This window comes from Engraulis encrasicolus, chromosome 20 (assembly GCF_034702125.1).
Source record: "Engraulis encrasicolus isolate BLACKSEA-1 chromosome 20, IST_EnEncr_1.0, whole genome shotgun sequence".
Classification (NCBI taxonomy): Eukaryota; Metazoa; Chordata; class Actinopteri; order Clupeiformes; family Engraulidae; genus Engraulis; species Engraulis encrasicolus.
In genome coordinates, this window is record NC_085876.1 from 44,248,245 (window position 1) to 44,260,744 (window position 12,500).

At 45.0% G+C, this 12,500-nt stretch overlaps 1 protein-coding gene across 1 annotated transcript; it reads right to left on the bottom strand.

The window, feature by feature from the left end:
- Positions 1 to 9,846: 9,846 nt before the first annotated feature.
- Positions 9,847 to 11,431, bottom strand: LOC134436058 (thyrotropin-releasing hormone receptor-like). The gene is made up of 2 exons (XM_063185085.1): positions 10,664 to 11,431; positions 9,847 to 10,290 (listed from the first exon to the last, which is right to left on the bottom strand). Exons 1-2 carry the CDS (start codon positions 11,429 to 11,431, stop codon positions 9,847 to 9,849), a joined length of 1,212 nt encoding a protein of 403 aa, XP_063041155.1.
- Positions 11,432 to 12,500: the final 1,069 nt, after the last annotated feature.

The window sequence follows — 12,500 nt, forward strand, 5'->3', positions numbered from 1 at the left end:
TTTTTCCCTAAACCCTTTTCCCGGGCTCACGTTTTGAAATAGAGGTCTTCAAATGGTTGGTTCAAACCATTGCCCTGGCATATGTTGCTAACCCCCCGGCTCAGATTAGGGCTCACTTTACCAGTGCAGGTCCTCTACATCTTGTCCTCTCTTCAAGGGTGCAGCAGTTTCAGAGGTGTGCAGAGCGGTTGGTTGGGCCAACCCCGCCACCTTTGTCCGGTTCTACCGGGTAGATGTGACCACGTTGCCACAGGAACATAGGGTTCTGGACAGGACCACTGATTGTCTGTAGGGTGATAGGAACGCTATCCTTACAGGATGCTCTTGGAGTTCTGCCTAGTTTGGACCAGCAATCGGGAGTGATTGTAACTCTCCCATAGATATGCGAACGATTTGACTGAAAGAGAGCATTAGGACATGAATATGTTCCCATTCTCTGAAGGAGATGAGTGAGCCATCTCTCAAGACAACCTTATTGCTGACAGCCGAAGAGATGTTTGGCATCAGAGTGGCTTATTTGCGTGCAACCATTCGGTTTTGACAAAGTGGACATCCTGCCCACACAGTTGATTGGACCTTTGGCGTGATTGCAAAGGTCTTCAGCTAATCGTACAGCTGAGAGTGTGCTCCCATAGAGATGGCTCACTCATCTCCTTCAAAGAACAGGGGACATATTCATGTCCCAATATTTAGTCTTTTAGATAATACTATCTTCTTTGCCTCTCTTTTTCTTTCCAAATCTTATTGAATGACAATTTTGTATGATAATGTGCTTCATGGAGGCTATTGCTATTGAATGCCAGTTTACGAGAATATCTTATTATTAGAACGGCATAATTATAGTATTTTTTATCTTTTTGCCATGACAATTTGCCTTTGTGTAAGTGTAGGAATACATGATAAATGCAAATATGTGAGCATTGCACATTTATTTCCATGGAGAAGTGGTACTTTCTACGTATTCTGCCCAAAATCAAGAATTTCGGCGGCCATTTTGTTTTTTGCCCATTTCATGGTCAAAAACTCAAAATTCAGCTTGGGAACCAGGCTAGCTGAATTCAGGGTACTCTAATTGTCTTAGAAAACTAGGTTCCCAACTTTTACTAAAAAATGCTTCTAACACCCTTATAAAGGGCCTTTTTCTGGAAATGCTTCTAGTCTACTATAAAACTGTGAATCAAAATTGCGAGTCGTGAATGTCCTTGAAGAAATTAATGGCGATACCCCTCTTCATTCCAGTAGATTCTGATTTCTAAAGGGATTCTAAAGTGAAGATGAAAATCAGTCCCATCTTTATTTAGACAAGACAGTGAAGATTGGGACAGGACATACAGTAGGCTAAGTGAGAGAGGGAGAGGGAGAGGGAGAGAGAGAGGATGGGGAAAGATCGGGAAATGACCTGGGTCGGGAATCGAACCCAGGTCGCCCACCTGTTGATGCGAGGAATAAGACCTGTGGCTCCGAGCCTCCGAGTTAGACAGGCCACATTCATGTCCAGGGCCGGATTAAGATGGTCTGGGGACCCTAGGGTACAGGTGGCTGTGGGCGCCCCAGGAAGGCAAATTCACAACAAATTTAAATAGACAGCGTCATAATTATGAGATAGGAATGAAGGATAACATATTAAACCAACTGTAATCAACATGACAGATGATATTTTAAATATTGCATCTTATCACAATTCTGCAATTTGTCAGTTTTGGCCAATCAGGTGCCCCCTGGCAGGTGGGGGCCGCAAGGCTGCAGCCATATTTAGCCTGTGTGTTAATCCAGCCCTGTTCATGTCCACTATATGGTCTCCGTCAGTGTTCCATCTTAATCGATGGCAGAACTGGATAGAACCAGAACGCTGTTGCCCAACCAGATCAGATGTAATCAAAGATAGGGCCTGCGCCTTTCAAGGTGGCTGTACGGTAGTTATGTGGTGGTGCGTGCGTGAGCTTTGCATATAGAGTAATTCAAATTCAGAAGGTCTGAAGCTCGCACTCAGAAAAAACACCAAGAGAAATGCCCCTAAAAAAGTGGGTTTTTAATGATCTCACTTACCTGTATGCCGTGCTATTTACAAAAGTGAAAACGTTTGAGGTGACCCCATCAATAGCAGCATCAAAAGGCCCTGTGTTATGTCTTAGTATTGTAGTACTATGCTAGTTAACTTTTCAATGACTATTACAGCGTGCCACTGGAGGTACGGCGGGCATTAAGGGGCTACAACCCCATTTTTTATGGGCATCTCTCTTAGTTTTTTCCTGAGTGCGAGCTTCAGACCTTCTGAACTTCTGAATTTGAATTACTCAACCAGATCAGACCCAGGTCTGGGCCAGGGCTGGGCCAGGCCAGGAGACCATGTCCCAGATCAAAGCCTATTTGAAAAGCTGCAGCCTTCAGTTCAATCGGACCCCCCTGCGCTCTCTCTCTATCCACCAATCAAACGCTCCTTGGGCTTCTTGTGTGATGCCATTGTGTAGTCAGCAGGGGGCCACTTCTGATGAGTGTGGGCCAATCTTGTACTGTAGCTCTCTCGTCAACACTGGGAAATCATATTGGTTTTCAGAGCATGTCTGAGAGCATGGTGATTGTGTGGCTCCATTTATCATCATGGCGCCACAAATACAGGCCTATACAATCAGGCCTTTCCATTCCACTTAGTATGTAGCTTATGTAAGTTATGTTTCTATACCTTGCATTTTCAGTATGTGATTTCAGATTTTCTGCGTGTGTCTAAACCCCAGAATTATGTATACATTACAGCACATGAAAATGACTATTCTCATCAGAGGAGTTTGGTTGTAATGTCTCTCGCCATGACAAGAAGTTTTGTATGGTAAAGAAACTAACTCTGGGTGTGAAGTGACTCATTGCACTTATGCACCATGCCATGATTGATGGGCATGACATTGGCACCTGCCAAGCAGCCAAATGATGGTAAAACGTGGCTGTGGCTAGTAACAATTTCTGTCTCACCAGCCCCTTTGGAAGTTACAGTATATCACGAAAGTGAATACACCCCTCACAGTTTTGCAGATTTTTGAGTATATCTTTTCATAGGAAAGCATTACAGAAATGTAACTTTGACACAATGATTAGTGACCTTTTACCAACATATTTAACCGCTTAAATTTCTTATTCACTCAGAAAAAAACAAAATACAGCCATTAATGTTTGAACATGTACTCACAAAAGTGAGTACACCCCCAGATTAAAATCCGGTAGAGAAGGGGCTATGTTGGCTCGAATCGTCTCGAAATGAAACAAAATGAAAAGGGATGACAAGGGAGGTCATCAGTGTGCGTTTCAACCTTTCTTTGCATTGAACTTTTAAATTTTGAGTCTGCAACTGGCTTAAATAGATTGGTGTGAGATTTGAATGCAATCCTATGGAGAATATCATGATCTGCTTCAGTAGTCACAGTGCATGTTGACATGCATGTTTCTTTTAGGTGTATTTCAGATTGCCAATGTTGACAGCATTCATGCATCCCCAAACCATGTCAGTCCCACTACCATGCTTGGCTTATGAGAGGATACACCATTTTTGTAAAACTCACTTGTTTACCACCACACATGCTTGACACCATCTAAAGCAAATTTGTTTGTCTTGGTCTCAAGAGAGATGAACAGACCAAGGATATGGATCACTGGAACCATGTCGTGTGATCTGAAGAGACCAAGACAAACAAATTTGCTTTAGATGGTGTCAAGCATGTGTGGTGGTAAACAAGTGAGTTTTACAAAAATGGTGTATCCTCTCATAAGCCAAGCATGGTAGTGGGACTGACATGGTTTGGGGATGCATGAATGCTGTCAACATTGGCAATCTGAAATACACCTAAAAGAAACATGCATGTCAACATGCACTGTGACTACTGAAGCAGATCATTATATTCTCCATAGGATTGCAGTCAAATCTCACACCAATCTATTTAAGCCAGTTGCAGACTCAAAATTTAAAAGTTCAATGCAAAGAAAGGTTGAAACGCACACTGATGACCTCCCTTGTCATCCCTTTTCATTTTGTTTTATTTCGAGACGATTCGAGCCAACATAGCCCCTTCTCTACCGGATTTTAATCTGGGGGTGTACTCACTTTTGTGAGTACATGTTCAAACATTAATGGCTGTATTTTGTTTTTTTTCTGAGTGAACAAGAAATTTAAGCGGTTAAATATGTTGTTAAAAGGTCACTAATCATTGTGTCAAAGTTACATTTCTGTAATGCTTTCCTCTGAAAAGATATACTCAAAAATCTGCAAAACTGTGAGGGGTGTATTCACTTTCGTGATATACTGTATATAGCCTACATTATTTTAGGTTATTCCATATCAGTGTAGCCTACACTCTTGTGTTTATTTGATTGATTGATTGATTGATTGATTGATTGATTGATTGATTGATTGATTGATTGATTGATTGATTGATTGATTGACTGATTTAAGTAACTACTTTTGATGCTGGGAGCAATGCACTAAATAGCATTGATCTTGCTGTGTCACCTCATCGTCTGAGTGTAGATGTATAGTTTGATGGTAAAGAAAAGTAGCTGATTACACAACTGAGGCTAGTAGAAAGGCTGAATGACTTCTAGTGACGCGAGAGAAAACACTACGTTGCCACCGAGGAAAATGAGCGAAACAGTTAGTGCCAAGCCCTAGTTCCATGAGTGGGCTTGCATCCCCATGGTTAGCCGGGTTCGAGTCTTGCCTGGGTCATTTGTAAAAAACAAAACAAAAAAACATGCACATCTGTCTCAAAAAGATTGGGTGCAGGACTAGAAAAGTCACATGAAAACTGAAAATAAAGTCTGTGACACCAAGCTCCTGTTTCTACTTTCTTTTCAGTTTCCATGGCCTGTGTCATTTCTCTAACCCACTTCCAACTCTCCAACACTTCCTGTCATGATCTTCACTTCACTGTTTAAGGGAAAAAAGAGCATATGAAATGTTGTTCAAAATAACCTTTACCTACTGTGGATGACTTTCTAACTTGATAATACTGTACTTTATACATTCCTTTCCATTCTCTTCGCAAATACATCCAGTAAGGTCAAATTAAAGTTGCCTCTTAGGTAATAACAGTGAAGTGTCTTCTGTGTGCTTATGTCCTTTGTAACTACTGGGAGAGTTGTGTAGACTTCTGTTCCTAAATGGCGTAATATCCACGCTGTCAGTAGTACCTTTGTATATCTAGGTTTAACAATACAACTTTGCTCCTGTAAAGAGTCCCTGTTGACATTCACTCACTCAGCACAGAGGTCTCTGAAAGTGCCATCCCACTCTTTATTGTTGCACAAGAGGTAAACATTGGACGAAAAAGAGTAACCAACACGGCATCATGAAGGCAATAAATGAATAAAATATATTCACACATCAATAATATATTATGTGCTTTCTCTTTTGTTTTGTTCAGTGAGTCCTGCCAGTAGCACAAAGCGTTGTGAATGCATTAGCAGCCAAAGTATTACACAATCACAGCTGTCGATTTGAGAGGTTTCTGTTGGCAAAGTTAATGCTGAAATAATAAAAAAAATTAAAAAGCCATTTACAGCCACTTCTGAATTATTTCCAATAGAGAACAAAACTGCTCTAATGCTAATTAAAATGCATAACGCAGCGCACACCCAAGCAGTACAGAGACAAACACTCTTTCGCAAATATTCAGAAAACTTATAAACCACTATACAAAGCAGCATGAGCAAGCAAGACATTATTAACCCATAGGAAAAAGATACATTCAAGAAAAATTGCATGGCTTACAAATGTTGAAAAATCTAACACAAGAAATGAACCACTTGTGTAGAATGTGTCATATGAGTAAGCACACATTCCATGTGCAGTGAAAGGAATGCAGTGTTAATTCAACACTTAGAGAGTGAGTACTCTGGGACCAAATACACTTTATGAGATGTTAAATACTGTAAGTGTTGAAACAACCCTGTGTTTTTTGGAGTGTACAATGTACATGTGTCACAGTACTTGGAATGTGTAGGTGTCCCTTACTTACAGTAGAAATAATACGAAGTAAGGGTAAACAGATTAGAGGGTAAACACTTCAAAGCATATATGAAAGTGAAAGCCCATTGGGAAACTCCAACTCCCATTGTCATTGTGACACAGCAATCCACAGCACACAAGTGAACACTGCACACTGCACACAACGAAATTGCATTTATGCCTCACCCGTGCAAGGGGGCAGCCTTCAGTGGCGCCCCATGGGGAGCAGTGCGGTGGGACGGTACCATGCTCAGGGTACCTCAGTCATGGAGGAGGATGGGGGAGAGCACTGGTTGATTACTCCCCCCACCAACCTGGCGGGTCGGGAGTCGAACCGGCAACCTCTGGGATGCAAGTCTGACGCCCTAACCGCTCACCCATGACTGCCCATATATCGTGCCACCGTTATGACCTCAAGATGGCGACTGATTTTGTGTGTACAATAATTCATTCTGTGGATGTGGACTAATTTCCATCCAACACAGAGAGTTGCATTTATCACTCAAACTAATATTTACTAGTATGACCACAGTATTGTACTTTGGTACTTGGTACTTGGTACTTGTACTTTGCACTAAATTCATGGTGTTGTCCTACTCGAAGTGTTGGATTCATACTCCAAAACACAGAGTGTAGTATTATGAGAACATTCATCCTGGCATACACACAGCCACAGTAACTAAGAATAGCGTACACAAAGTTCTTAAATGGCACGAGTGGGCTTCAAGACTTCAACACTCCGAGATCAAAGCAAAGGAGTTACATTGACAAACAGGAGGCAACATGGACACCCTTAAGAGGTCGGGTTCAGAGACGGAACAATTGCACACAGGGTCCCAGGGAAAAACACTGATAGGGCCCCCATGCAGCCTCCTAAGGTCATAATAGGGCCCCCACCACCAATACATGAGGGCCCTGGGCCCAGTGGCAAATGCCCTGCTTTCCCCCCTCCCCCCCCCCCCCATAGCTCCGCCCCTGGTCGGATTGATGTAAAACTAAATGGCAAGGCAGCACATGATTTTTTGAAAGCCAATGCACAAAGGGGGATTCTTTTTGAGGTGCAGGTAACGACAAGGATGAAACACGCCGCACACTCTTGCCGATGATGCCAGATTCATTTGAAAACAAACAGCGTTTCAGAGTGTGCAGCCTTTTGAGCGTGTAGTTTCTTTCATCCCTGTGCAAAGGCGGCAGCACACAAAAGCCACCCTGTAATCAGAGATTCTTTAAGTATAGAGATATGCCAACATAATAGGTTTCTATGGGCACCTAACATGACCAGGTTCCGGTCTGCCTAAAGGGGCGTGTCATAATACTCCTAGCATTGAATAGAACAGTCCTCAGGTCTGCCTTGGTCTGCCTAAAGGGGGATTTCACCCTCCCCCCCCCCCCCCCCCCCCCCCACCCCCCACCCCCCCCCCTCCCCCCCCCACCCCCCCCCCCCCCCCCCCCCCCCCCCTGCCCCCCCCCCCCCCCCCCCCGCCGCCCCCCCCTCCCCCCCCCCCCCCACCCCCCCCCCCCCCCCCCCCCCCCCCACCCCCCCCCCCCCACCCCCCCCCGCCCCCCCCCCCCCCCCCCCTCCCCCCCCCCCCCCCCCCCCCCCCCCCCCCCCCCCGCCCCACCCCCCCCCCCCCCCCCCCCCCACCCCCCCCCCCCCCCCCATCCCCCCCCCCCCCCCCCCCCCCCAACCCCCCCCCCCCAATAATAGAACCTGGAAACAATGGGCCAATGGAAGCTCTCTCTATCTACACTCTCTGCTGTAATGGCCGAATGATACAAGAGTGCCATGGGTAAAAAGCAACAAATCAGGGCTGGAATGGCCATCTGGCATAGGGGGCATTTCCCGGTGGGCCCTGCACCCGCGTAAGCCCCTATTTTTAGAAATGTTTTTAAAAAAAAAAAAAAATATATATATTTTTTTTAAGCATTTCTGAAAATAAGGGCCCACAAGAGCGTGGGGCCCACCGTGAGTCAGTTCTGCATCGCTAATTGTGAGGGGCCCCTTTGGGCCAAAAGTGCCTGGACCCTATTTCTCTCCCCTGCAACAAATGCAGAGTGAAAAGACACGTCAATTTGCATTTCGTATTGCGCTGTACATTATTCTCTGTCACGTTGTCTTGTCACATTGTAAACTCAAAACTGGAAAGGCAAGACAATGTAAAAGGCTATTCCCTTATTTTGTGCCATGTGCGTGTCCATGTCAAACTGATATCCTTTTCATCCTCCACCTCTTGGGGGTATACTAAGAAACTGGGGAAGCAGTAAACCACGCTAACCTTGTGCTAGAGGTGAATCTAATCTAATAGAAGAGCCTGGAGTCCTCATTTTCTTAACTAAATGATGTCTGCAGGTACCGTATATCTATATACCACTTCCTGTAATTTAAGTAAGTCTGGTTTATCACTTAACCTTGTTCTTAGTATAAGCCTCCTGGAGAGGTGCTTTCCTGCCCTTTTGCCTGGTGTGTTTTCGCATGAGCAGGACGAACGGCCGGACAAAACATTTGTGTTGCCTGGTAAAATGGTTGATTCCACCTGGCTTGTTAGCGGGTATTTGCCCTCTAAGATCTACATGAGCAACATACAGTAAATCTCCAGTCAGTCGGCCCTGCTGTGGCTGATTAGGGCACTCGTCTACTACGTGGCCAACCCGGGTTCAATTCCCGGCCCGGGTCCTTTGCCAGACCTTCCCCGTTTCTCTCTCCCAACCCACTTCCTGTCTCCGCTTCACTGTCCTGTCTGAAAAAAAACAATAAAGGCTTGTAAAGCCCCACAAAAATACTTTTAAAAAAAAACAAAATCCAGTCAGTCTGGCAAACCTGCCTGTTCTCACTTCAGCTGGACTGGGAAAATTAATTAAAGAAATAAATGAATAAAACTATGCACACCGTACATCACCTGAATTACTGAGCTGAGTGACCCCTATGGAGGACAGATTTGGTCGGGCCCTAGGCAATTGCCTAGGTTTGCCTAATGGCAAGTCCGCCTCTGACCGTGCATCACCTGAATCAGTGAGCTGAGTGTTCTCTGTTCTGAAGGCCACGCGGAACAGAAGAACACGAAGCCATTGGAAAGACACGTGGGTGTGAGGGTGAGGGCAGGACCTACAGTAGCCCGACACCACACACGCCTTCCCCAAGCTGTTCTACCTCGTCTACCCTGTTTATCCTACTGCCCTATTTTACGATGCCCCATTCATCTCTTGACCAATGTTACCTTAGCATAGAAAACTCGACAAATCCACTTAGTGACAGAAAATATTCTTGCCTGCCAAGTTGGTCTATTGTTAGTAGGCTACTGCACCGTTGGAGGTCAGACACAAAAGGCTGACAAACTGGTCCTCCAATCACAATTAAATAAATAAATTTTTGAGGTAGCCTATCACTGTTGGGGAGGATAGGTCACTATCGCTCTGATTGGTCATATAGCATGCAGAGGCAATTTGAGCGTGAACAGTTTAGCCCCACCCACAGTCCTAAGCTTTCTAAACCACTTGGTACCAGACTAAACTGTTCATCTCATACCCTGTCTGTCTTCTTGCCAGGCTCATGTGTTCTGCCTTTCTGTAGGAGACAGTAGGCCTAGCCTATAGAAGGAGACACTGAGGTCGTCTTCACTGAGGTCGTCACTCACTTACTTAGTTGAGATTTCATTCCTGGTCTTTAAAAAAATCTGAGCGAAGAAGAAAAGGCCTTAGATATTTTTTGTCTGTGAAATGTGTTTGTTATATGCCTACAGAAAGCCTATGGCTCGTTTAGCAGTACAAAATACACGCCCTGGAGCTGGTTTTGTAATTATACTGTTTTAGCCTACACCCTTCACAGAGGGAAAACCATTGTGTTTCCTGTTAGCCACCTGTTAGAGCACTTGTACAGGGTTTTGGCTGAAAGTCACTTTCACTAAGGTGCAGTCTTCCGGGTAGAGCGTTTTCTTCTCGGCAAGGAGCTCGTCTGTGGCCGTTAATTCGTCGAGCTCCGTGGTGTAGTGTTCCGTGCAGCTCTCGACCATGGAGGTGTCCTTTCCAGCGCTGTAGGTCAGCGCCACGCTGTACGTGCCCTTGGTGACGGAGCCCTTGCGCCCGCATAGGCAGAGCTTGCGGAAAGCCGCGCGGAACTTTTGCGACATGGCGTTGTAGATGACCGGGTTGACGGCGCTGTTGAGATAGATGCAGCAGCGGCATAACAACAGGAACCAGGTGTCCAGGTAGGCTTGCTCCAGGAAAGAGTTGACCACGACCAGGGTGCGATAAGGCATCCAGAGCAGGGCGAACAGGATCACCACCACAGCGAGCATCTTTGTAACCTAGACAACACGGAGATGCTATCATTGCATGAATGGAAAATCAGTGTGTACTGAAGCACATTTGACCATAGCATTCCCCTCATATATCCTGTTTTACTGACATTTGGCAGTTGGGGCACGTCTGAAAACTTAACTACACGCACAGTTCTTTATTGGCTAAAATCATTGCTCATAGTAGTCTATTCTTTGTTAGGCTACTAACATTAGTCTAAACCTGACGAGGTCTCACAAATCTATAGGCTAGCCAACATGCAACCTGTTTTAATATGCACTAACTGAAAAGTTATAGTAGCTAGTTGCTAATGAATACACATTTTATAGACACCGGCGCAAGAACTGCCTAGGAAATAGGCCGGTGCGCACACTCACTCACCTGTCTCCTGGAAGTGGCGGTGGTGTTGGAGCAATGGTTGGACTTTTTACCCAGCGCGTTCCCCTTTCCTCCCCCGTGACTTTTGCCGTTGGCATTCTTCTCAAAAGTCATGGGGTTCAGGAACAGGATGCGCGCGATCAGTCCGTACAGTATGGTGGCCAGCGTGAGCGGCACCACGAAAAAAATGCCAAAGTCAAAAAAGTAAATTGGCATGTACACACTTCTCTTCATTTTGTACGCACATGATATTATGGTGACATCCTGGTACTCCGTCTCCACCGTGTCTGACAGGTAAAGCCACAGGACGCAGTACAGAGACGTCAGCCCCCACACTAACAATATTATCTTTTTGGCTCGGGACAACGTGCACAGAAACTGGGCTTTGATCGGGTGGCATATCGCGATGTATCTCTCGATTGTGAACGCGGTGATGGAGCAGGAGGACGCGTTAATCCCCAGGTACTGGAAGTAGGTGATGCACAGACAGCCGTAGTGTCCGAAGATCCAGGAGCCGTATATGCTGTCCGCGATGTTGGGGAGACCGGCCGCGGTGAGCACCATGAGGTCGGCCACCGCCAAACTCACCAGGTAACAGTTGGTCGGCGTTCGCATGTGTTTTGTTGTGAGGACGACCAGGATGACCATCGTGTTGCCAATGATGCCCAGAACACATATGACAAACACCAGAACCGAGCTGATGACTTTGTATTCGACGCTGTGGTCTGTCCATATTGGTAAAGTTTGGTTACTCACTGTAGTGTTTTCCATCTGTTCGTAATGCGTATCCTACTGTGCGATTTGTCGTCTGAGATTGCTTGCTCGTTTTGTCACCAAGTTGTACCGTTCTTCGCAACCAACTTTAACTTACGCAATCAACAAGTCAACGCAAAAATAACCGGAACTTTGTCAACACAAGGCTAATAGGTGTTAAAAAAAAGTAGGCTCAATGTTCCGGTCGCAAGTTTATGATGAAGTCGCAGTCCGCATGATGCCAGTGCGTCAAGTTAGTGCTCTTCCCTCGATTCAGATGTTGCAAAGTTCGTTTAAAGTCGTATTTCTTTAGTTTTCATCCCTCCTAGTTCTCCTGTGTGAAGTTTCCTACCTGACGCTGCAGCGAGTCTCGCGCTACGGTTCCAGTTCAAGCGCATCTCCAGTGGACCAAAAATGTGGTGCTGAAATGTTTGTGTGGCCAACACACGTCATTGCTCAATACAAAGAGCAAGGGGAGACGCACGCACCGACAGCAGTGGACAGTTGTCACGGGGAACACGTGTCATATCTTGACAAAATGATCAAAATTCACTACGGCTCTACTATTAATATAGCCTATATTTTCCATTTATTTGCTCAATTTGGCATTGGTTGATAATGTTCATAAACGTGCAATTTTATGCGTTCATCGCACTTTGGTAGGCATGTAATAATGATAGATAATAATAAATTATAAAATAAGGATGTTTAGTTAAACTGGAGGACTATTTAAACAAATCATATAGAACCTACAGATCTCACCATATTATCAGACAATATAATATGAAAATTTTCTACACTCGTCTAGAGCAGCACAGAATCTAACGTCATAGAATTTAGCGGTTTCGAGTGTTCTGGCGGCAACAGATCAATGGTAACATTTAACAACTCAATCACGGATAAAATAACGTGCGTAAAGGGCGAAGACCCCTAATTTCAGAGAGGCAGCCAAAGGACTATTGATCCAGAGAGAGAGGTGGGCTATTGATCTTTGTGAATGGTTGAGAAACAACATGAGTGAAAATATGGATGGATGGCTGGCTGACTGACTGACTGACTGAATGAATGAACAAGTTTGTGAATGAGT

What these genes read in the sequence shown, in the direction of transcription:
- LOC134436058 (XM_063185085.1), bottom strand. Translation starts at nt 11,431, where the DNA reads ATGGAAAACACTACAGTGAGTAACCAAACTTTACCAATATGGACAGAC. An exon ending in CCGCCACTTCCAGGAGACAG is followed by an intron (nt 10,291 to 10,663) that starts GTGAGTGAGTGT and finishes CGTGTTGTCTAG; the next exon opens with GTTACAAAGATGCTCGCTGT.